General features: G+C 43.0%; 1 protein-coding gene across 4 annotated transcripts in view; it reads left to right on the forward strand.

The window, feature by feature from the left end:
• LOC147442939 (protein argonaute 14-like) overlaps nt 1-27,017 on the forward strand; it is a 102,416-nt gene that overhangs the window by 15,521 nt on the left and 59,878 nt on the right. For 2 of the 4 annotated variants that reach the window (XM_086528915.1, XM_086528917.1), the window contains exon 2: nt 22,534-22,601. The exons of the other annotated variants lie outside the window; for them this stretch is intronic. In XM_086528915.1, the coding sequence (XP_086385041.1) occupies nt 22,544-22,601 (58 nt within the window). In that variant the 5' untranslated portion in view covers nt 22,534-22,543. The remainder of the gene's footprint in view (nt 1-22,533; nt 22,602-27,017) is intronic. 4 annotated transcript variants of the gene reach the window in all.

The raw sequence follows: 27,017 nt of genomic DNA on the forward strand, positions 1-27,017 counted from the left end.
TCCTCCAGCAATACCCATGTGGGCTTCTTGTAGTATGTATAAATACTCATCCTCATGGGCACAACGTCTAAGAATATCATCCTTCCCTAGCCTGTAGAGAGTTCCTGCAATGAGAGAGTAAGGTTCACATTCTTTTAACAGTTTTTGAGCGATGTCTTTACGAAGCTCTTTGGGTGGAAAACCATTAACTAGAAAGTTCACAATCTTCTCACTCCATTCAGGTATGGTTTCGACTAGGAATAGAGAAGTATCGGGCAACTCATCATTGACTCCAGTAGGGGCTTTTACCATTGGGTATGCGAGACAAATGATCCGCCATGACATGTCCAGGTCTCGCCACAACGGTAAAATCAAACTCAAGGCAAATTAACAACCATCGTGTAATTCTTCATGTGAAACAAGGTTTATTTACTAGATACAACAAGGCTTGATGATCAACATAGAACACAAACTTGTTGGCCAGAAGGTAGTAGCGAAATTTCTTCAATGCATAAATCATACCTAAATCTTCTCGCTCTGTAGTGGTGTAGTTTCTCTCGGCATCATTCAATTGATGACTTGCAAAGCTAATGGGGTAGTCCAGCTTATGTTCTCCTGGTTGAGCTAGAACACACCCAATAGCAAAGTTCGATGCATCAATATGCACATGAAAAATTACACTCCAATCAGGCACTCGTAGAATAGGAGCGCTAGTCAAGGTCTTTTTCAATGACTCATAAGCATGGTCACACTCTGTAGTCCATTGAAACTCAATAAGAAGCTTGTACAAAGGACGAGCTATCTCGGCAAAGTTTAAAATAAACCGTCGATAATAACCAACATGGCCCATAAACCTTTGAACTCCTTTATAGTTTGTAGGTGGTGGCAATTCAGCAATGGCTTTAATTTTGCTCGCATCTGTGGAAATCCCATTTTTGGACACTATATGCCCTAAAATGACTCCATGTTTAACCCAAAATTGGCATTTGAAAGGGTTTAAGGAGATGCGATACAATCTACACTTCTCAAACACTTTTCGTAAGCATGGTAGATGTTCTTTACAAGAGTAATAAACACAAAGGTCATCTAAGAAATCTTCACAAAACTCCCTCAAATATTCTCTAAAAGCAGTGTTTATGAATCTTTGAAAGGTAGCAGGGGCATTGGTTAAGCCAAAAGCCATAACACGAAATGCGAACATTCCAAATTCGGTTATAAAGGTTGTTTTAGCTTGGTCCTCCAGCGCAATTGTGATTCGATTGTAGCTAGAGTATCCATCTAAAAAGCTATAAGCTTCCTTCCCTGCAACTCTTTCAAGCACATGTTCTAAACATGGTAAGGGGTAATGGTCCCTCCTAGTGGCGGCATTGACATTCTTGAGATCCATGCACACTCTGAGTTTCCCTTTTTGTTTTGGCACATTCACTATTGGAGACACCCGTTCTGAGTGCTCAATAGGGTACATGAATCCGCATTCCACAAGCTTTTCAATCTCTTCTTGAACGATTTTTGCATATTTAGGATTCATTGGGTAGGGTTGTTGCTGAACTGGTTTAGCCATGCTATTCATGGGGATTGTGTGTTGCACCATGGAAGGTGGAACACCCTTCATATCATGATATGTCCAGGCAAATATATCCCTGAATTCCTTGAGAAGTTCTTTAAGTACACACTCCTCAGTCTCTGTCAAATCTTGGGCAATGAAAATAGGTTTGGACTCTTCTCCTGGGTCTGCTAACTCTATTTCCTTAACTATCGATGGACCATCATAGACTCCATTGCTCCCATCGATAGGTTTTCTTTGAGCCTTTGTATACACAACCTTACGTTCCTCTGTGGTATAGGATTTGAAATGTTCAAGTGCAGGGTGTAAGTTTGTGGGGTCCTGTTGTTCTGTGGACTGTGATTTCACTTCCGATTTCTTTTATTGTTGAGTTAACTCTCGATTTTGTCGTCTCCTTACGGTACGGCTCAACTTTGGCTTCTCTGTAGCCTCTAGTTGTGCGATGTCAATGGGTTGTGGACTACACCACATAACGCTTTGAAGGTATTCACCCCAGTTATCTACCAACTTTCAATGAGCATCACTATATAATTAAGCCATTCTGCGGTAGATTTCTTTTCATTTATTCTAGCACGCACATTTGCTCGATATCGTCGCCTCTTATATCTCTTACTCTTCTTGTTTAATTTTCGATTACAGCCGATCTCTAGTGAAGAGTCACTAGATGAATCACTACTTATCCACATTTGCACTAAGATTTAACTCAGATTCTTCGTCCTCATAGTCAATTTCCATCATCTATGTTTAAATCGTGTGGGTTATAGTCTTGTGAGGCTATACTGGTTCCAATGCCAGTCAAACCTTCATCTTGTAGGTTATTAGAAGCTATAAGCATTGCTTCTAGCATATTGAAGGGTATGAGTGGTGGCATTTCATCCCCCTTAGGTGTTACCCAGGTCGTCCCCCTATTTCCCCAAGTGTCTATGGTTGCTGCTAGGTGGACCCAATCCACATTGTCCGACTCAGTCATCCCAGGTAGTACATCCATATAAGGAGAATCTTCCCCAACATCAGTGTCTGCTTTACACGTGTAACAATACTGCAATGGGGCCGAGTGAATTGTGGTGTTAGATCTATGATCAATTATAAACCTGTTTCCTAGAGGATGTGCTTGGCCAGTTACAAGATCCACTCTAATGATAGAATCTTGGAACTGCAGGTAGACATGGTTTTTAGACCAGTCATGCACCATTTTTGCTTCCCTCGTGACAGGACGTCCTAAGATCATCTCCAATGCCATAGTGTGTTTGGAGAAATCCATAACAATGAAGGTAATTCTTATTTTATGTCCAAAGACCTTGATCTTGAGATCTTCTAGCATCCCAATAGGTTTAACAATAGACCCACTGGCCATCTTCACTACTATGGTTGTGGTCGCAAGGTGAGGTCTTCCCATAGTTTCCCAAAAAAATTTAGTCACAATGCTAACCCCAGCACCACCATCAAGGATTCCCTTCACAGTTAATCCCTTAGTAGTGATTGGTATGGTCGCATTGGATTCATCACCCTCAAACTATTGTCCCAACTTGTTAACAGGTATTTCTATAACAAGGTTCTCATCTAGGTTGGGTTGTGGATCTAAGTAATCCTCCTCTATTGGCATCTCCCCAACTCCATCCATCTGTGCAAATTGTGGTAGCCCAAACTTCAGTTCTCCATTGAGGAAGGCTCAAAGAGCTGAGACTAGCTCAGGGTCTTTATATAGTTTGGCCATGATGGTGGTTCTAACTTTTGAAGACATGAAATCCATCAATTGGGCAATGTTTAACGCCACCTTTTGGGCTTCATTCCCTTGATGTGGGGAAGATGGGATCTCCATTTCTTCAATAGGATCAAGTAGTCCCTTTGTAAACATTCTTTCCATCAAGAAGTGAGTACGCCCACTTTCCCGTGACTTTAAGTCACTTTCTTCTTGGATGACACTAGGTATGGCTAAGGATCTATGGAATTGGTGAGGTTGTTGTTGCGTAGGGAACACGGTGTCTGTAATCTGGATCTGCCTAGGTGCTGGTTCTAGATCCCTTTGGGTATCTTCTACCAAACTCCTTAATTGCTTGACTCGCTCAATCTCCTTGATGCATGGTTTTTAGGACCCCTTCTGAAGATGCAATAAAGGCACAGTCAGTTGTTGGGGAGATGAGGATACTCTAGTCCAAGGGATCTCGAAAGAGAAGAAAAATCTACTTCACAAGCACCAAAGAGTAAAAAGTGCCATGGACAGAAGATACGTGGGAACGAGCTCTTATGCATGCCTACAACCTATATCTTACAGAATAGCCCATTCTAGGTGTGAATTTCTAGTGAAATTTACACGAGGATGTTCGTGTGGACTCACAGCACAGCATACTCCGTTTTCACTTTTTTACCGACAGTAAATATTTTTACCACAGTAAATATTTTTTACCTACAATAAATATTTTTCACCTACATGGTAAATACAAATCACTTTTTACCTACAATAACTTTTTTTACCCATGGTAAATATTTTTTACTGCACCATAAGTATTTGGTAGGTAACAGTTCACTGTTACTAGAAGCAGTGATTGGGCATCAACAATGCAGTTACAAGAGGAGAAAAGGAGAAAATCTTATGGTAAAGGTGAGTCAACAGGGATAAAGACTTTTGAGTTGGAAAAAGACATGCTGATTTTTTCAAAGAACACGTGTCAAAAGAAGCCATGGTTGAGGATTTTTTGAGAATTTGATATTCAGGAGAATCCAGCTGCCACCCCCCCCCCCCCGCAGGTCCCCCCCTGACATGTGCAGAACCTCCAGTTTCAACAGCCACCTCACCTGCTCTTAAATGCTGGTCAAGGCCTTATCCCCATGTGTCACAATCAGAAAAATCAGCATTTACCCTCCCCTCTCACATCACTCTAGAGAATATCTTGATGGTGACATATCAGGTGACCTCAATCTGTTGACCACCCTAAGCAAAAAGTAACCCCAATTAGCGGATTTAAGCATGTTTATCCCTAATCCTAAACCCTCTCAGAAACCTATATAAGGAGGCCTTCTCTCACTCAAAACAACACACTTCACCCACTTCACCAAGCAATGAAGCTATGACGACATTGCTCACAACGAGGAGCTATGGATGGAGCTCTACTCTCTCTCTCTCTCTCTCTCTCTCTCTCTCTCTCTCTAATATGCTACATTACTAGCCCTAAAACCTAAATAAGGAGTCTTCTCTCATGCTCCATGGCCACCATCCTCGCCATCATTCTCTAAGGTATTGATGTGTTGCTAGTAGGATCATACCTACTTGCTGGGTTGATTGTTTTTGACAAGGGATTATGCTATCCTTGGCTTGCTTCTCTATATCCTTGTTATGTATGATCAGATGCCGTTGTATTGTTAAGATGATGTCTTCGTTTCTATGTGTTTTGCCATATGTTTTGATGCCATCATAATGCCAGAAGTCTCACTTGCCTATGTGCACTATGTGTGAGGTCCCTAAACCTCTTAATTTAGGGTGGTGCCCCCCTTTGTTTTGTTCTTTGCTTGTTTGCATGAGGCGTGGTTTGTGGAGTGTGCACGAGAACAGAGGCCACCCGATTGCACTGCTCTTTTTCCCGCTATCATTTTGGTGCCCCCACTGAGGAGGGCTACACAGACCTTCAGTCCACAAGCAATGAAGATGTGCAATCTACAACATGGACGAATGGCGTGAGGAGTTTGCAAATTGGAGAACAGAAGAGGAGGAGGCTTTAGAGGCCTTAAAAGCTTTCATCGAGGTCTTGTTACCAGGTTGCAGTGTCATTGAAATTCAAGAAGTAAGTTCTTCTACATGCCTTGTTCGTGATTGTCGCCAACGAAGGAGAGTAAGAAGAAGAGCTTGATATACCTCTCCTCTCAACCTATGAGTGCTCCAGAAACCTCAAACGCACACGAGCTTACAATATTCTACATCAACATACACGAAGGTACTGTGACACACATTAAGGGAAGAGAAAGCATCACCAGGCCTCTCTTTCCTGAGGAGCCGACTAAGAGGAGGAAGATCACCTCTACACCTAAGTGGCCCAAGGCCGCAGCGCGTGCTCAAGCGTAAGGTAAGATTTGGCTTAATCTCATTAATAAGGGATTACATGACCACTACAGGCAAGAAAAAGGCTAGTGAGCAACCAACTTCAACCTCCAACTTGCAACCACGACTCTCACCCCTAAATCCTCCTGAAGCAAAGAGGCGAAGGCTTGCCTACAAGATTGCCGCCCGTCTGCGAGTGCTCCCAGTGCACTTTGTGAATCCAGACACCACCAATCCCAAGCCAACCTCCTGTCTGCGTGAAGATCACTTTGGATATTGTCCAAAGTGCTTTGGAGACCGGGTGAAAAACCTCCCTGCCCTACCTTTGCTGCTAATTTTCAAGAAGTTATCTCAATCTAAGGAAACTATCTTAGTTGATGATGTGCTGCACATTAATGGTGTCACTTTCATTCGTCATGCTGATTATGGTAATAGCATCCAATTGTTGCTTGCTAAAAGGCTCAGCATTGTACAAAGTGTTTCCATCACGCCTTACGTCTTCACAGATGCATCAGGAAGAGTCAAAGTGATTCGAGGTGCTGACCTTATGTGGGTTATCAGGCTCATTGGTCCCAAGGTGGTGCAACTAAGCTAGGCTCTTGTGTGTAAGTATGGATGACAATAATGAGAATGATGATCCCCGCATGTTTCCTTTCCATTTTGTGCGTCATATCCGTGTGAATATTTGTATTGATAGAAAAATCTTTTATCAGCAAAGAATAGCCCTGTTGTTTGGAGCCGAGAGACTTGGGGAAATCTTGCGCTCTCCTCATCCTGTCATTCTACCCTTACTAGACTATTACCATTCTTTTGATGTGTCGATCTTCATCCTATTTTGAGCTAAGTTGTGCTAAAGCTCCAAATTGTAATTACCATACTCTATTTTAAAATAAATTGGAGCTGTTTGTGTAATTGTTTACTCTCTCACTTATGGCCTTCCCTAATTTTTATGGTAAGCCTGGGGAGGTTGCTCCAGACTTTTTGGATAATTTGGAAATGGCCTTTCTGGTATCGGGAAGGGATGACGAAGCTACTAAGTTAAGGGCCTTTCCTTTGGTCTTGAGGGAAGGTGCAAAATTATGGTATCAAACTTTGGCACCTGAAGAAAGAAGAGACTGGGAGTCCTTAAAGATGGCCTTCATCGAAGAATTTCGCCGCCATGAACCTCCAGAGGAGATATGGAGACAGCTCTTAGAGCTACGCCAAACATCACCCAATGACTATAGAAGCTATGAAGGAAAGTTTTCCAACCTGTGGGAGAAATGGTGTGCATCACTAGGTGAAGGAGAAAGGGCGCCAGAATGCCTAAAGAAGGACTATTTCCTGGCAGGGCTTTACCCCATCCTTCAAGAAAAGGTAAAAGGTAAATTCCCAGATACCTTTGATAAAGCTATGACTTATGCAAGGGAGAAGGATAGGAAGTTAAAATTCCAAGCTCAACTACAAGGGGGAATGGAGCCTCCACCGCTAGCTCAACCTACGGCAAGGGTAGTAGCAGGGACAGGAGCAACAGACCAAGAGTCCTCTCAACAAGAATTACTTCAACAAATCACCAATCAACTAGAGAGCGTGTCCATCAATCTGGTTCAAGGTGTAAGGGCTCCCCAGCCAGGAAATGAACGAAATAGACAAGAAGGACAAAGGCAAGCACGTGAGTACATTTGCTACAACTGGGGAGAGGTAGGTCACGGCATGTATTATTGCCCCCATCCACGATGCTATCAAGGAAATGGTAATCAAAGACGGCCTCCTCGCCAGCAAGTCACTCCTCCTCGAGCTAGGCCACTAAATGGACAAAATGCACACGTGGCTCCACCAATCCAAATATTGAGACCCCCTCCTCCACCACCACAAGCACCAGCAGATATCCCTCCACTACCATCGGGAGGGGAGGACAGGGTTGTCTCTGTCATAACTCTTGACAATGGTAAGGATAAAGGGAAAGAAAAAATGGAAGAAGCTGTTGCCATGCCAATAAAGAGAGTTAGGAGACAAAGAACTGATGAAATGGAAGCTTCAAAGCCGGATAAAGGGAATGAGGGTTCCTCCCAAGTGATAGGAGACAAGAAAAGGAAGAGTAGGTCAAGGAGGCACATAGGAGTAGAAGACTTTCCACTTGGGGTAGGATCCATACCTTACGACCTGGTAGCAGATGTGAGTAAGCAAGGACCAAAGATTTCATGGCAGCAACTCCTCCACCTTTCCCCAAAGATGCGTAGAACCTGGTCTAAGATGGTCAGCACCAGGAGGGCTAAGGCAAAGTCAGTTGGGTCTATTAGTGCAAGAGGCATGAAGGATATCGTGCCAGTCATTGATGCAAAGATTAAGAGTCAGCGAGTCTCCAATGTGTACGTAGATGGTGGAGCCGAGATTTGTGTTATGACAGAGAAATTAATGCACAGGTTGGGTTTGGAAGTAAACGAGCAAACTTCCTTACAAGCTAAGATGGCAAATAATGTAAGGGTGGCTTGTGTGGGAAAGGTTAATGGAGTGAAGGTTTCAGCTTTTGGTGTGGCAATCTCAATTGATGCTTATGTGATCCCAACTAAGGGGGAGGGCTATCCGCTAATCCTTGGAAGACCTTGGCTTATGGCTATGAAAGCTAGGCAAGATTGGGAGACAGGTTCCCTTGAGTTGCGACCAAATCATAAGGTAGGTGGCAAGCAACAAAAAATTGTGTATGACATGAAGCAGGGTAGACAACAAGACCTAGAGATGGAGACTTCTATGGATGAATGGAGCACAAGCAGCTGCTCTTCCTCTGAGGATGAGTCATCTGAGGAGGATGCTAGCTCTTTGGAAGTCATGGGTATAATACTGCGAAACCCAGAAGGAGAAGGTGGTCAAGACTCTCTAAACAAGGAAGAAGCCACAGGCTTAGAGGAGATGCTAGCTAAGGACCTACTAGAAGAAGAGAGAGAACCCTATTTGCAGGTACTAAAGAAGCATGCTGGCCTCTTTATAACTGATTACGAGCACATTAAAGGAGTGACGGTAACCCAACACCATATCCAATTAAAGGAAGGTGCCAAACCAGTGGTGCAAAGGCTAAGGAGATTAGGGCTAGTGCAACAAGATGCACTCTTAAAAGAAGTAAAAAGATTACTCAAGGCAGGATTTATCTACCCAGTGGAAGATTCTGAGTGGGTGTCTCCAGTTGTGGTAGCACCAAAGAAAAATGGGAAGTGGAGGGTATGTGTGGATTACAAGCCTCTAAACGCAGCCACAAAAAGGGACCATTTTCCTTTGCCTTTTAAAGATGAAATACTAAATGAAGTGGCTGGTCATGAAAGGTACACAGTGTGTGATGGGTACTCAAGCTACTTCCAAATCAGAATTGCAGATGAAGACCAAAGAAAGACTACCTTCATAACACCTTGGGGGTGTTTTGCTTATAGAGTTATGCCTTTTGGTTTAACTAATGCCCCAGCTACTTTCTAGAGGTTTATGAACTTGGTGTTTCAACCTTACTTTGGTAAGTCCATACGAGTCTTCATTGATGATTTTTGCATTTACAGCTCTAGGGAAGTACATCTGTCCAAGGTTGATGAAGGTTTCACCCGTCTGGCCCAATTGGGTGGGAAATTGAATAAAGACAAGTGCCACATAGGTGAGAGCAAGGTCACTCTACTAGGCCATGTTGTGTCTCAAGATGGTATTGAGGCTGACCCTGAAAAGGTAAAGACATTGTTAGCTTTACCTACTCCTTCAAACGTGAAGCAACTAGTCTCCTTCATTCAAAAGGTTCGCTACATGGGACGATTCATACATCTCCTTTCTCAGGCAATCTATCCTTTGCAGCAGCTCACTAAACACACTACATTGACATGGAGTGAGGAGGGTGAAAGGTGCTTTCAAGAAGTTAAAAACCATTTTGAGCTCATTGCCTGTCGTCCTACAACCCACATGGGGTGAATTATTCTATGTAAATCCTAGTGTAGGTCCAGAAGCTCTAGGAGCTGTCTTGATGCAAAAAGACCCAAAGACATCTCTCATGAGACCAGTCTACTTCTCTAGTAGAGTGATGACAGCTGCTGAAAAGGGTTTCAGCGCAACTGAGCAATTGGTGCTAGCTCTTAAGTTTGCAGTGGAGAAGTTTCGGGCTTACTTACTTCCGAGACAATTTGTGGTGATCACAACTGAGGAGGTTTTTCCATATGCCCTACAACACATGGAATTGTCTCAAAGAATAGCAAAGTGGGTGGTGCAGCTTCAAGAGTTTGAGTACACACTACAAGTAGAGGATTCCACCCGTGCTTGTTTGGCAGATGTCCTCACACAAAGGTGTTATGAGAAGGCCAAGAAAGAGGCACCTAGTAAGGTATCGCCTATCCCGGAGCCTGAAGTTCTACTGGGAGCACACAGTCTGTATTTTGATGGGGCTTACAAGAGGACCAAAGACAAGGCATCAGCAGGCATAGTAATATTAGGTCCAGAGAAGGAGAAGATCTTTGCAAAAGGGTTTCATCTAAAAGAGGTTCATTCTAACAATGAGGCAGAGTACCATGCCCTTGTTTTAGGGTTGCAATGTTGTCTTTCTCAGGGCATCACAAAGCTAAATGTTTTTGGTGACTCCATGTTGATTGTTAAGCAAATGGTTGGTGTATGGGCCTATAAAAATGACAAATTGTCTGTTAAGATGAGGGAAGCAAAGGCCTTGTTGAAGGGTTTTAAAGAAGTTCGAGTGCACTTTGTACCTAGAGATCAAAATCGAGAAGCAGATGCCTTAGCAGGTGAAGAACTACAAACTCTCATAGTAGGTGTTATCCTTGTGAAAAGTCCTTTATACCAGGGAAAGGAGGAGCTGCATGATTTACTTTACTTTCTTGAGCATTGTGAAGCACCCTCTGGTATGAGTAAAAGTGAACGTAGGTGGTTGGCAAAAAAGGCTACCAGCTATAGCTTAGTGAATGAGGACTTGTATTGTAGAGGGAAAGATGCTGTCTTAAGGAGAGTTCCTGCATCCCAAGAGATAAAGGATATTTTGTTTAGTTGTCATGAAGGTGTGTGTGGTGGCCACTTTGCACAAGAGATTACTAGCAGAAAGATTTTACAAGCAGGGTTCACGTGGCCAAGCCTCCATCGAGATGTACAACATTGGTGCCGCACATGTGAGGTTTGCCAAAAAGCTGGACCAAGGCGTCTTACCCATGAAAATCAGCATCCAATCAAAACCTATGGGCCATTTGAAAAATGGGGATAGATGCAATAGGGCCACTACCTTGCACTCAATCAGGGAAGGAATACATCATTATGGGGGTGGAGTACATGACCAGATGGGCAGAAGCTCGTCCCACAAAGCGCATCACAACCAAGGACGTGAGTGATTTCATTTTTGAATGCCTTTGTTGCCGTTTTGGCACACCTTTGGAGATTCTCTCGGATAGGGGACCGGGATTTCGAGCTGATTTAGTCGGGCAATTGATGAGCAAGTTAAAAATCAAGCGCAGGCACTCTACACCATACTACCCTCAGTGAAATGGTCTTGTGGAAAAGGTAAATGGTCTTATATGTAAAATCATCACTAAGCAAGTGCATTTACATCCTAAGACATGGGACAAACACCTAGATGCAGCACTTTGGGCCTACAGAACATCCTTTAAAACTTCCTTGGGGTATACACCTTTTCACTTGGTTTACGGGCAGGAGGCACTATTGCCTATAGAAGTGGAGCTAGCGAGCCTCCGAGTTCTAAAAGCACATCAAGAGGATAGTCAAGAGAAGCAGGTGGAAGGAAGAATCATCGATTTGGAGAGGTTAGGGCTAGATCGAGAGTCAGCAGTGAAGTACTATGCAGCCCAGGCAGAGAAGAAACGAAAGAAGTTCAATCGCAACCTTGTCAAGAAAGGTATCAAGGAAGGTTCTTTAGTGCTCAGATACGACAATCGCTTTGATATGGGAAGGCCCTTTTGTAGTGATACAGAGGTTCTCAAATGGTAGCTACCAACTAGGTGACCTAGATGGTAAGGTACATCAGACCCCGGTAAATGGTTGGCGATTGAAGGCCTACCAATGTCGTCTTAAACAGCCATATGCTGGTGAAATCAATGCTAAGGATGGTTCAGAGGAGAGCTCATCATATTTGAGCTCCAACTAAGGTAACAATCATGTACATAGTCGTTTTAAAAAATTTTAAAAAAAAGAGAAGAAAAAAAGAGAATGCTACCAGTGAAAGCGGATATTGACAATGGATGGGGTATGGCTTTCAAGGGTCTAGGAGACCAGTTATTAGTCATGGATGGATACAATTATTCATCAGAAAGGACTAAACAGTGTGCATCAGCCAAGAAAGCAGTAACATGGCAAATCCAATTGGTACCAGGTGGGTAAGTATTCAAGAGAACCCTATTGTAGCACAACCTACAGCTAGAGGCATCAAATACCTCTAGCTTAAGGGGGAGGGCTATATAATGCATGGTTTTTAGGACCCCTTCTGAAGATGCAATAAAGGCACAGTCAGTTGTTGGGGAGATGAGGATACTCTAGTCCAAGGGATCTCGAAAGAGAAGAAAAATCTACTTCACAAGCACCAAAGAGTAAAAAGTGCCATGGACAGAAGATACGTGGGAACGAGCTCTTATGCATGCCTACAACCTATATCTTACAGAATAGCCCATTCTAGGTGTGAATTTCTAGTGAAATTTACACGAGGATGTTCGTGTGGACTCATAGCACAGCATACTCCGTTTTCACTTTTTTACCGACAGTAAATATTTTTACCACAGTAAATATTTTTTACCTACAATAAATATTTTTCACCTACATGGTAAATACAAATCACTTTTTACCTACAATAACTTTTTTTACCCATGGTAAATATTTTTTACTGCACCATAAGTATTTGGTAGGTAACAGTTCACTGTTACTAGAAGCAGTGATTGGGCATCAACAATGCAGTTACAAGAGGAGAAAAGGAGAAAATCTTATGGTAAAGGTGAGTCAACAGGGATAAAGACTTTTGAGTTGGAAAAAGACATGCTGATTTTTTCAAAGAACACATGTCAAAAGAAGCCATGGTTGAGGATTTTTTGAGAATTTGATATTCAGGAGGACCCAGCTGCCACCCCCCCCCCGCAGGTCTCCCCCTGACATGTGCAGAACCTCCAGTTTCAACAGCCACCTCACCTGCTCTTAAATGCTGGTCAAGGCCTTATCCCCATGTGTCACAATCAGAAAAATCAGCATTTACCCTCCCCTCTCACATCACTCTAGAGAATATCTTGATGGTGACATATCAGGTGACCTCAATCTGTTGACCACCCTAAGCAAAAAGTAACCCCAATCAGCAGATTTAAGCATGTTTATCCCTAATCCTAAACCCTCTCAGAAACCTATATAAGGAGGCCTTCTCTCACTCAAAACAACACACTTCACCCACTTCACAAAGCAATGAAGCTATGACGACATTACTCACAACGAGGAGCTATGGATGGAGCTCTACTCTCTCTCTCTCTCTCTCTCTCTCTCTCTCTCTCTCTCTCTCTCTCTCTCTCTCTCTCTCTCTAGTATGCTACATTACTAGCCCTAAAACCTAAATAAGGAGTCTTGTCTCATGCTCCATGGCCACCATCCTCGCCATCATTCTCTAAGGTATTGATGTGTTGCTAGTAGGATCATACCTACTTGCTGGGTTGATTGTTTTTGACAAGGGATTATGCTATCCTTGGCTTGCTTCTCTATATCCTTGTTATGTATGATCAGATGATGTTGTATTGTTAAGCTGATGTCTTGTGTATATATATGCTACATAAGGTCCCTAAGCTTCGTTTCTATGTGTTTTGCCATATGTTTTGATGCCATCATAATGCAAGAAGTCTCACTTGCCTATGTGCACTATGTGTGAGGTCCCTAAACCTCTTAATTTAGGGTGGTGCCCCCCTTTGTTTTGTTCTTTGCTTGTTTGCATGAGGCGTGGTTTGTGGAGTGTGCACGAGTACAGAGGCCACCCGATTGCACTGCTCTTTTTCCCGCTATCACTCCTCTGTAGGGTTTGGATAAGTTCTTATCTTCTTCTTGGATCCTGGCCATTGTGGCTCATGAAGATCTTCCTTGTTGGTTTCTATCTTAGTGGTCGTTTTGGTCTCCATGGTTTCACCTGAATCAGAATCCTCTTCAGCGTCGTTCATATATACGGGGTCGTCACCAGTTCCTATGTTGGTCTTTGAACTGGGGTCTGACTTCGCTGCTTTTTGCGATCTCTTCCTTTGTGTTTTCTTCTTTTTTTGAGATTGGGCAATAGATGCCGTGTCTCTTTCCTCAAGAATATAAGATTGTTTTTGGAGCATCGATCGTGTGAGTACGTTTACTGGTACCATAGGTGTACTTTGTGATGGCTCCTCGGTAACTTCAATCAAGTTTAATGTCATGATCTTCAGTGCATTTGGATATTTGGACATTGGGCAATCAAATGATCTGTGCCATATCGATTACACATGAGTATCGGCATTGTAAACGTGCTCGCTTGATTGGTTTGCATTAGTGTGGCGTTCTTTTGTAGCCTAATAGGACACTCAGCTACAGGATGTGGACCTCCACACTCATAGCATTGAAGAGGTGGTCTCTTAGCAGTGTAATTGATATTTTGGCCTCTTGCAGCAAGAGAAGCTACTTGATAGACAGGTTTGACTTGTCCCCAATAGTCCTCCATGTAGTATTGTGGACTTTCTTCAAGCACATCCATCCCATAGGCAATATTAGGGTCCATACCTTCCTCACAGCCTTCCAAACAAGCAATAGATGACTCACAACCCACTTGATTCACAGAAGTGATTCTCCGATGTGGTGGTTGCGGCCCTAGCACTTTAGGTGGTAAGGGTATTGTTTGAACAACATTTTGGGCCCTAGGGACCATGTGTTGTGTTGTTTGTTCAAGAGGTGGGGCCGGCATCAATGCAGGCACTCGAGGTGTGTCTGTCCATGCTAAGGTTGGTCTATTGGTCATCGCGCGCTTAAATACTATGCAATCCTTAGCTTGATGACCATACCTTCCACAAGCATTGCAATTCCCATTGAATTTTACTGTAGAAGTAGGGCATTCATTGGTACTATGCGGTCCATAGCATACTGAGCACCATTGTTGCTCCCTTCTTGGATACATATGATTGTTTTGCAGAGCACGATTGTCTCTAAGACACTCTTGAATAGCCTTGGTGAGATCTGCTAAAGTCATCTCATATATCTTTGGCTCCTTAGCAATAGGCTTTAGGGTCATTGGCTGATGCCCTGATGCTTGCGAGCTAATAGATTTAGGCTCAACAGACACTCTTTCTCCTTGAATCATTAAATTATCCTCCAATTGGATCGCATTGGTGGTCACTGCTTCCCAAGTGGTGATACCTCTAATGACTAGGCCATTGCAGATATCTTCATGTCGTAATCCCCTAATGAATCTATCAAGCAATTGATTATTATTGAAGCGCTCATTTGGATTACAACGAGAATTCAAATGCTTCAAGCGACTAATAAAGTCTCTCACCGACTCTCCTTCCTCGCGTTTGGCTTTCTGGAGTTGAGAGGCTACTCTCCAAAGCACTCCCTCTCATATTTCTTTCAAGAACAGTCTCCTAAGAGTAGGGTAAATCGTTTTTTCTTCCACCCTTAGGGTTTTATACCAATCCCCAGCCTTTCCACTTAAGGTTAGGCTTAAGCATTGCTCTTATGCAGGTCATTGTGTTCTCCTAGAGAATCGTATATTTGTTCAAACACTTCGATATGCTTTCTCACATCCCCGTCTCCACTAAATTTTTGTGTGAGCTTGGCTATTTGTATTGCCTTACTTCTAGGCTCTCTATCAGGCGTGTTACGCATATTCTCAGCAATAGATCGACCAATAAATTGAGCAAATGTTGCCAAGTCACCTAAGTGAGCAGGCACCGTGGGTGAAGGTGCTCCAGAGACCACATGTGGAGTAGGTATTGGCATTGGGCTTGGCGCATAGGAAGCCCTTGGGTTCCACGTTGGGTACGATGTTGTGCCATGTGGTGGCTCAAGGTTCATGTGGGTGGCCCTAGGCATACAGACGTCGGATGTGACATGCTAATGCTAGCCGGTATAGTCCCATGGAAATAAGAACTTGGGTTTTGTGGTTGTGGAGCATAGGTTGTTGAGACAATGGGAGGGGTGGGGACTACATGAGTACGAGGACCCATGGGTGTATACATTGGTACACACTTGTAGGTACTATTGTAGGCATTGAGCTACCATGGAGCGGTGCTTTACTAACAAATGAGTTCCATGGCGTGTTTCTTGGCATGCCCTTTTTAATCATGGCGTTGCAGTCATTGGTCCTCTCCTGCATGGATTACCGCAAAGTACCTTTGGTTTTACCACGGTTGAAACTTTGATGATATCTAAAGAGGTGCCACTTGACCTTTGGCACTACTAGCCTCTACTTAGGTCTACTAGTATGTATATGTATCTACATGTTTGTGTGTTAATATACTTGTGTACGTATTTATAGATGAGTGAGTAAGGGGAAAAGCTAAATCTTATATTGCTCTTTGTAACGTAGATGTCAGACGAGAGATCACTTGCTCGTGGGGAGCATCCAGCTGGCTCTACTTTTGTTTGGTTCACATCCCAAGTGGGCTCCCACCCGGGGTGGATATCGCCTCCAAGGGACCCAAATCTTGAGACGGTGAGAACAAGCAAAGAAATAAATAATATTTTTGGCTAGTTAATCCTAAACCATGAGTGTCATAGGTTTATTTTTGTTATTTGCAGGCATGGCATCCTACAACTACCCTTCTCAGGTTCCTCCACAGGTCATAGATCCAGACCTACAACGGGCTCTCTCTTTACTAGACTAGTACCTCCATTCAATAGAGGAATTGTTTGGTCGTTACACTCCGCAACAGCTTGTGACCTATGGTCTTTCTCCGTAGACTACACTATGGGGGATTCAGGGAGGGACTCCTTACCTACAAAGCCTCGCACTGACGAAACCTCAGTCTACGGCCCCTTCTTATCGTCCTACTCCGCTTCCATCGCAGGGTCCTACTCCCCTTCCATCGCAAGGTCCCACTCCCATAGCATCACAGGATCCTACACCACTCCATCTCACTCCTACTTCACTAGAACACCATCGACGAACTTCCTCTAGTAGCAGCGCGCGTCGACACTCGTCTCAAGGCAGTGAGTGCCGTGAGAGATGAAGCGGCTCGGCAGATCTTGTGGTTTCGCTTGTTTTGGTAGTGGTGGGGGAACGGAGTCCCCATTTTCAAAGCGTGTCGTCCCTGACGCAGAGGACAAGAATACTGACGCACCCGTGCCAGACAGGCATGGACGCTACTACATGTTTAAATATGGCAAGGAGGTGGACTTCTGCATAGCACAGGGTAGGGCATTTCAACGCCTTCTACAAATTCTTATACATTCAACGTATAAGAACTATTTTTATAAAGTTTAGAGACCATTTGTCTGATCATGCATGGTACATCGAGGATGTGATGTGGCTAGATTTCCAAATGCCCTCGATCAACGTTTTTCACAACAGTGGTTGGAGGGCTACATAAAGACATTTTTGAAAAACAAGCAATTGTCATCAGTCCCTATGTTGGTCTTTGAACAGGGGTCTGACTTTGCTGCTTTTTGCGATCTCTTTCTTCATGTTTTCTTCTTTTTCTGAGATTGAGCAATTGATGCCGTGTCTCTTTCCTCAAGAATATAATTTTGCTTTTGGAGCATCGATCGTGTGAGTACGTTTATTAGTACCACACGTGTACTTTGTGATGGCTCCTCGATAACCTCAATCAAGTTTAATGGTGTGGCCTTCGGTGCATTTGGATTATTTGGACATTAGGCAATCAAATGATCTATGCCACATCGATTACACACGAGTATTGGCATTGTACACGTGCTTGCTTGATTGGTTTGCATTAGTGTGGCGTTCTTTGTATCCTAATAGGACACTCGGCCACACAATGTGGACCTCCACACTCATAGCATTGAAGAGGTGGTCTCTTGGCAGTGTAATTGATATTTTGGCCTCTTGTAGCAAGAGAAACTACTTGATAGACAGGTTTGACTTGTCCCCCATAGTCCTCCATGTAGTATTGTGGACTTTCCTCAAGCACATCCATCGCATAGGCAATATTAGGATCTATATCTTCCTCACAGCCTTCCAAACAAGCAATAAATGACTCACAACCCACTTGATTCACAGAAGTGATTCTCGGATGTGGTAGTTGCGTTCCTAGCACTGGAGGTGGTAAGGGTTTTGTTTGAACAACATTTTGGGCCCTAGGGACCATGTGTTGTGCTGTTTGTACAAGAGGTGGAGCCGGCATCAATGCAGGCACCCGAGGTGTGTGTCCATGTTAAGGTTGGTCTATTGGCTATCACGCGCTTAAATACTATGCAATCCTTAGCTTGATGACCATATCTTCCACAGGCATTGCAGTTCCCATTGAATTTTACTCTAAAAGTAGGGCATTCACTGGTACTATGTGGTCCATAGCATACTAAGCACCATTGTTGCTCCCTTCTTTGATATATATGATTTTTTTGCGGAGCGCGATTGTCTCTAAGACTCTCTTGAATAGCCTTGGTGAGATCTGCTAAAGTCATCTCATATATATTTGGCTCCTTAGTAATATGCTTTAGGGTCTTTGGCTGATGCCCCGATGCTTGCGAGCTAATAGATTTAGGCTCAACAGACACTCTTTCTCCTTGAATCATTAAATTATCCTCCAATTGGATCGCATTGGTGGTGACTGCTTCCCAAGTGGTGATACCTCTAATGACTAGGCCATTGCAGATATCTTCATGTCGTATGTAATGGAATTTGCCTATTCAATTTGAGAGTAGTGGAATTTAATGAGAGTACTTTCAAGAAATGATTTTGTGAGCATAGCGGGTAGACATAATTGAAGATAGAAACATAATTATAGCAATTAGTTAACTTGGCATGGACAATACTTTTGCAAGAGAGAGAATTTAAAGAACATGACAATAGTTGAGGACCGGATTTATGTGGAGCCGGTCCCCCCTCCAATAGGCATTTGTATTATGATTTCTCCCATAAAGAGAGACTTGTTACAATACATTCTTTGTGTTCCTTGTGACCTAGGTGAAGCAATGAAGATGGAAAGCTTCATGCGTCACCAAAATAACATAAACTTGAAGAAAGCTTTAACTATCCCAAGCCTCAGTCCCAAGACCTCAAACACCTTCGAAGGTGGAGAGAGCTAGCAGGGAATGAGTGTAGGGAAGAGGAAGAAGAAACATTTCGTAGGAGAAAGAATTAGTTCCTCACTTATCATACTCTTGTTGCTAGCATACATAATAGCATAGTAATGAAGAAGAAGGAGATGGCAAGCTTAAGCATTGAAGCATGGCTCTTGGTTGGATTTGCACTCCATAGCCAAGAGTGTTGGTGTAGGCTCTCAACCTTTACTTGCTTGGAGAGGGAGCTCTTCCACTTTGCATAGCACACAATGAGAGTGCTTGTGAGTGTGTGTGGGTGAGTATACCCCCTAAGCACCCCCCTAGCTTGCTTGGGTCGACCCCCCCTTGTAGCTCATGCTTGAAGCTCATTGGACCCCTCCAGGCCTAGCCAATCACAAGCAACAGGGATAGCCTTGGGACAAGTGTCCCCCTTTCCCCTTTGAGAGAGAGGACTTGATAAATGCAAAAACAATTAGATAATTCAAGTAATTTATCATTGGACCCCTTTGAAGCCTAGCCAATAGGCTTCAAGCAACACATGAAGGTAACATGGGTAGGGACCTGACATGTGTCCTTGTTGCCTCTTCAAGCTGGGGCTTCCCTTGTGAGTGTGAGTGTGTGTTCTCTCTCTAATCCCTAGGAAAAGGGCTCGCCCCCCCTCTTGTAAGGATGCTTTTGACTTTAGGAGCTCAAGCACCTTAGTCATCAAGCATGACAAAGCACTTGGACTAGGGGGTATTCCCACAAGCATCTCAAGCAAGCATGTCAAGGCACCTCAAGCACCTTAATCAAGTGGAAAGTCAAGCACCTCAAGCATGGAGTAAGTCAAGCACCTTAATCAAGCACCTCAAGCAGGACAAACACCTCAAGCACGATAAGCACCTCAAGCAGGACAAACACCTCGAGCTTGGGCCGGGTTCCCACCTCAAGCTCAGTCCTAGCTTACCTAAGGTCAAAGGACTTTTACACACATTATTGGAGGTCTTCAATGAAGCTAACCCTAAGGTCTTATGCTCCATTGGTTAGCCTTGCTCTTGACAGACCATCTCCCATTTGGGCCCCTTTACTATCGGCCCGTGTTGAGATAGATCTATAAGCACATATCTATATCTTAACACTTGTTCCCATTTATTCTCCCACATTAAGTGATCAATTTAATATGAGAAAATCATTTGGGTTGGTTAGATATTAGATTTTATGACATCGTAATCCCCTAATGAATCTATCAAGCAATTGATTATTATTGAAGCGCTCATTTGGATTACAACGAGAATTCAAATGCTTCAAGCGACTAATAAAGTCTCTCACCAACTCTCCTTCCTCCCGTTGGGCTTTCTGAAGTTGAGAGGCTACTCCCCAAAGCACTCCCTCTCGTATGTATTCTTTCAAGAACAGTCTCCTAAGAGTAGGGTAAATCGTTTTTTCTTCCATCCTTAGGGTTCTATACTAGTCCCCAGCCTTTCCACTTAAGGTTAGGGTTAAAGCATTACTCTTATGCAGGTCATTGTGTTCTCCTAGAGAATACATATTTGGTTCAAACACTTCGATATGCTTTCTCGCATCCCCATCTCCACTAAATTTTTGTGAGCTTGGATTTTGTACTGCTTTACTTAAGTACAGCCTGGTTCTCCTACTGCATCATCTTCTGAGTCACCCGTACTAGCTGAAAGAGTCTTCGAAGAACAATTGCATGTTCCCCTACCGTTGATGGAGCAAAAGATGTCATGCGCACACTCACACACCCAGACAACTCAACACCACACAAGGAATTCACTGAACTTCCTTACCTCACTCACCACCACTCAAGAGCTCCCTAAAAATTCTACCCACAAGCCTGATTCAAACTTCAACGCCTCCACTTACAAGCCCTTGCCTGCCCGCAGACACTACAAGGTGAGTCGAGTTGATCAATACTCGAAATCACACTTGATGGTGACCAAAATATACAAGAAAAACCATCAAAAATTCAAATAATCCAGCCACAAAATGCCTCTCTCAAACCATTGCAAAGCCTTTACCAAACTCCACTCTCTTGGACTCTTTGGAGTAGCGCCAACCCTAATGGCACTGATACACATCGTCTTGCAGAAAGCCGCACCTTCTTCCATCAATTCCTTGCACACACACACTAGCACTTTAGTCAAATTAAATTTACTTATTTTGGCCTCTCTCAAACCATTGCAAAGCCTTTACCAAACTCCACTCTCTTGGACTCTTTGGAGTAGCGCCAACCCTAATGGCACTGATACACATAGTCTTGCAGAAAGCCGCACCTTCTTCCATCAATTCCTTGCACACACACACTAGCACTTTAGTCAAATTAAATTTACTTATTTTGGCCTCTTTCAAACCATTGCAAAGCCTTTACCAAACTCCACTCTCTTGGACTCTTTGGAGTAGCGCCAACCCTAATGGCACTGATACACATAGTCTTGCAGAAAGCCGCACCTTCTTCCATCAATTCCTTGCACACACACACTAACACTTTAGTCAAATTAAATTTACTTATTTTTTTGATACAATTTGAGATTCGTCTCGTACTCCATCGCCTCCATATTATAGCCATGGAGACCACTCTCATACGATTGCACATGAAGAACCTTCAGAGAGAGCGCCTTTAGTTTATTATAAAGAGGAACGGATTCCATGTTGGTACGATAGATGTCGAGGCTTACATCAAAGACCACGATGCCAATGTTATTCACATGAGGTGGATTGGGGTGTTTATGCTCATGCACCAACGCTCGCACACCGAGATCAACCTATGGTTAGTATTCTTTTTTCTAATTTATATTTATTTAAATTTTATAGATAATTTTGTCAATAATATAATTAGTATTTCACATGTAAGGACATGCATCTCTAGTTGATGATGAGGATACCACCTATGATCAAGCTTCTCGTCATTCTCACACACGACATGGTCATGCAATCCAAGAATTGTAAATGTTGTCTTGCGACAACCTTTTCCTCCAGCCTTAAGAGCAAGACTCGTGGTGATTATGCATTACCCAATCATCTATTGTCGTTAGTGCAGCTGTATAACCGCAAACATTATGGGGGATCGCATGGAAGATCTCTTCCTAGAGATGGAGGGGGTTTTTAGCTTTTGGGGTGCTTGTTACATGATAGCTCCTTCTAGCCTTCCGGATGGAGAACGTGGCCTATTCATTGCACAAAGTCTACAAGTCCCACCACATTCAAAGGTGACCCTTATGTGATTTTGCGGACCCATATATGGATGGGGCCCTTGGCGATCAATTGGTGTGCTAATCCATAGCATGACCACTTATGGTTTGTGTCTCATTGCAGCATCCCTTTTCAATAGAGGCATTACCCATGCAGAAATTCAAAGAATTTATGTAGATGACATACCATATACACATGGAAACATATATAGCCGGCTAATTAATAGTAGTTGGGGAAGGAATGCACAAACCAAGTGCACATTTGTGGAATGCAAAAATGGACATGAATCGGAATACATAAGTAGAGATGTTCCAAGATACATTCTTCTAAATGCCATTAAATCATTACATGTCAGGGATGAACTATTAGTGAATTACGGATGTGGTGTTTGCTCAAATGTTGCAGGCTACTATCTCAAAAGTTTATATGAAATGTACACTTGTGGATTATGTATCAAATTATTGAAATTTACACGTCTATATTTGATATTAGTTGGGTTTTTTTGCTTAATCAAATTTTTTTCTTCATAAATGCTAAGTATGTTTATAAAATATGAAGTTTAATTTTTGTATATAGAACGCTTATAATTGTGTCTATGTGATAGGTTCTAGAGTATGATGTTGAAAATGATGTGCATCTACCTTCTCATGGCATTTTACGTATGTCAATTGGGTAAGCCTCATCATGCTTATATTTTCCCTTAAGAGATTCCAAAAACTCCCTTTGTATTTTGGTAAAGAGATCAATGAAGCTGATCTCAGGCATTGGACTAAGAGCATCAGCTACCACATTTATTGTCCTTTACAATACAAGAGCTTAGCATCATACTCATGAAGAATATCGACCCACCTAGCCTTTTGACCCTTCAAATTAGATTGTTGTGTAAACCATTTTATGCTTCCATGGTTAAACATAATCTCAAATTGTGGCCCATATAAATAATAATGCCACGTATTCAAAGGTGACACTATAGCATAGAATTCTTGTTCATAAGCAGAATAATCCTACGAGGCTAAATCAAGCTTCTTTCTTTCAAATGTAATTGGCCTTCCCTCTTGTTTAGAAGGATTATTCTAAAAGCACAGTTATTGGCATACGTTTCTAAAACAAATGGCTTCAAAGAATCCACAATAGCTAGAATAGGACTTGTATCTATTGTGTCCTTCAGAGCATCAAAACTTTGTTGTTTTGAGATAGACCCCACTGAAAACTTTCCCCATTGGTCTCTCTCTACAAGTACGGGGAAGCATGACAATTTCAACAAGTCTAATCACTCTCTTATTTCCTCTAGTGATTCCTTTTCTAGGAGAGAGAGTCAAATCACAAAATCTCTTGCATTATTGCAAGAGACACAAAGCTCTTCAATATGGTATTGGCTACTTTGGAGAATTCTTTGCCAAGTATGGCGGTCTTACCCTCTCCAACGACTTCCAACCTCCTACAAATCCCTTGTAAAATTCCCTATCCTCTCTCTTTTATTAATCTAGTGTCCCTAGAAACCATGTAAATTCCACACTCTCTCTTCCTATCTTTCTCTCTCTCTCTCTCTCTCTCTCTCTCTCTCTCTCTCTCTCTCTCTCTCTCTCTCTCTCTCTCTCTCTCTTGTAAGACTATTAATCTGAGACACATACTCCTAGCCAGGCAAGGGTGATGCACGCTCACATGGCCCTTGTTTTAGTCTAATAAAATTCTAGAAAATTCCATCCTCTTTCCCTATATAATGAGGGTCTCTATCACCAAAAACAATCTCCCACATCACACGATCTAAGTATTAGAGGTTATGAGCATTTTGAGGCACATGCCTCCACTTCTAACATAGCTAGAATTGCTAGTCCATGCAAAGGGTTTTGGGAGACACCATCCACACCATCACACCACACGGCTTAAGGAGGTTATGCAACACATGATGCACACACAAAAGAACAACTAAAAAGCATGCAAATCATAGTGCACATCCTACCCCTCCATCACCATCAATTGCCACACCTTGGTGCAATCAAACTGAAGGACTCGTCATTCAACATCAACAAGAAAGAAGGTACTACTCCTTGCCATAAGTTCCCCCATCAATGAGGCACCCATGGTCTCCACCCTTCTCTAGCCATTATATTTTTCCCCTACAAGTAATCTACTCTTTCCTATATGCCATTCCCATCGTGCTGGGTATCAAACCCTTATGAGTATGCTATATGTTTGTTTCTTCTTTTGATTTCTATGTTGAGGCGTGCGGGTTTGCCAACTCTTTCATGAATGATCATCCATACACTCTCTCTCTCTCTCTCTCTCTCTCTCTCTCTCTCTCTCTCTCTCTCTCTCTCTCTCTCTCTCATCTCATTTCTTTGTCTCCACATCCCATATATGGTGTGAGTTATTGGATCAATTCATAGCATGTTGATTGTGTGACATGGTGTGTAGTGTGTCTTATAGTCTTGCCCTTGCATCCTAATCGCATTCTCACTAGGTGGTGCCCCCCCCCCCCCCCCCCCCCAATCCTTGTGCCCCCTGGGTATTGTCTTGGTGTAGAGGCCATTGTGACCGATTCGCCTCCTCATTAAAATGGCTCCCCCATTAAGGGGAGATTTTTAAAGACCTTCAATAACAAACGGAGTGATGCATGTCTTCATTCATGGACAAGTGGCTACATGTATTTGAAAACTGGAGGATTGAAGAAGAGGAAGCCACGAAAGCACTAAAGGCCTTCATTGAAGTGCTATTACCAGGTTGTAGTGTCATCAAAATCTAGGAGGTAAGCTCCCCATCTTGCATTGCTAGTGTCGTGGCAATGGTAGAGTGGTGGCCCAGCCATATGAAGCTCAACCTAATGCCATGCGGGTCGTGGACAAGGTGCTCCTCAACCAACAAGAAGGTTTATCCCTACTTGTTATAATTGTGGTGAACTGGGACATATCAGCACTCATTGTACAAAGCCAAAGAGGATGGGAGGTGATATGTACCCACTTCCTCAGCAGGCTTGTGACAGGTCTAATGATTATGCCTTGGATATACAAGAGGATCGTGGTGTTGAACAAGAGAATCAAGCTTCAACATCAGGTGGTCACGTGATATGATGCCATTGGGGAAGCGGGAAAAGGCACCAAATGGTGCTGGCCCTAACAAGAAGAAAGGGAAGGAGAAAGAGGGTGAAGATGCAAAGACCAAGAAGAAAAGGAGACCTCGCAGGAAGTTTGAAGTAGCGGATTTGCCATTGGGAGAAGGTTAAACAGCTTATAGTCTCAAGAAGGATCTGATTGAGAGGAAAGTAAAATGTACTTTTGGACAGTTGATGAACATGGTACCCAAATTTAAGAGGCAGTGGAAGTCGTTAGTGAATCCTATTGAAAAAGAGCCGAAGCGTGGTCATGTCAGAGTGTTTTCTCTGGAGGAGTTACCCGACATCTGTCCTGTGGTGAACGCTTGGCACAAAGGTGTGGGCATGGGAGACCTCTCAGGAAGTTTGAAGTAGCGGATTTGCCATTGGGAGAAAGTCAGACAGCTTATAGTCTCAAGGAGGATCTGATTGGGAGGAAAGTAAATTGTACTTTTGGACAGTTGATGAACATGGTACCCAAATTTAAGAGGCAGTGGAAGTTGTTAGTGAATCCTATTGAAAAAGAGCCGAAGCGTGGTCATGTCAGAGTGTTTTCTCTGGAGGAGTTACCCGACATCTGTCCTGTGGTGAACGCTTGGCACAAAGGTGTGGGCATGGGAGAGGCCTACATTGATGGAGGTGCATAAGTTTGTGTGATCACACAGTCATGTGTCGAGAGACTTGGCTTCATCATGTCCGGAAGCTCTGGGTTCAGGATTCGATTAGCAAACCATGCCAAAGATTGTGTTTGGGACTAGTCAAAGGTTTGGAGATTGATGTTTTTAATGTGAAAGTTATGGTGAACTTTCACGTTATGCCGACAGGTTTGGGAGCTTTTCCTCTCATATTGGGACGACCTTGGTTAAGAGCTGTTGGTGCTATACAAGATTGGGGCAAGGGCACAATCGCTGTGTATAGCTAAAAGGAAGAGAAGAGGATGTTTGATATGATTACCAAACAGCCTCTGGCATTAGAAGAGGTGTCTGAAGATGATGAATCTGAAATTACCAGTGAGGGAAGTTTAGAGAATTTAGATAGTAGTGCTACTTCAAGTTCCAATGACGAGGGTGAGGCGTCTTTTTTGTTACTAAATGAAGAGGAGAAAGAAGATGGTGAAGTGCTGCAAATTTCAGAGGATATAAATGTGTCAAGTCGATTGGAGCAGCTTGAAGAGTTAATGCAGCCCAAGCAGGAGCTATCAGTGAAGAAAGGACTTGTTCAAAATATGCTAAGTACAGATTTGTCACAAAAAGAAAGGGAAGAATACCTGAAGATGCTGGACAAGAGTTAATGCAGCCCAAGCAGGAGCTATCAGTGAAGAAAGGACTTGTTCAAAATATGCTAAGTACAGATTTGTCACAAAAAGAAAGGGAAGAATACCTGAAGATGCTGGACAAGTTTCCGAATCTTTTCATTACATCATATCAAGAAATAAGGGGTTTTGTTGGGGACCTAGTGAAGATTGAGTTGATAGAAGGAGCAAGCCATTGAGATAGAAACTAAGAAGAATGGGTAAGGAGCAAATGAATGCTTTAAAAGAAGAAGTGGATAAGCTTTTGAATGCAGGGTTTATTGTTCCAGTAGATAATGCTGAGTGGGTCAGCCCTGTAGTGGTCACTCCCAAGAAGGATGGGCGTTGGAGAGTTTATGTTGATTATAAGCCGTTAAATGCAGTGACCAAGAACGATCCTTACCCGTTGCCTTTCATTGATCAACTCTTGGATACAGTGGCTGGTTTTGAAAGGTATAGCGTCTGTGATGGTTATTCAGGATACTTTCAGCTTATCCTTGCTCCTGAAGATCAGAAGAAGACTACCTTTATCACTCCATGGGGTTGTTTTTACTTTCTTTGCCTTCCCTTTGGGTTGACAAACGAGCCTGGGGCTTTTGAGAGAAAGGTAGATTGGGTTCTTACCCCGTTCCTTCGGAAGTTTGCCAAAGGGTTCATAGATGATTTTTGTGTGTACAGCTCACGCAAGGAGCATGTTCAAAAACTTGAG

Source organism: Adiantum capillus-veneris, chromosome 14 (genome assembly GCF_014529385.1).
Source record: "Adiantum capillus-veneris isolate H3 chromosome 14, ASM1452938v2, whole genome shotgun sequence".
NCBI lineage: Eukaryota > Viridiplantae > Streptophyta > Polypodiopsida > Polypodiales > Pteridaceae > Adiantum > Adiantum capillus-veneris.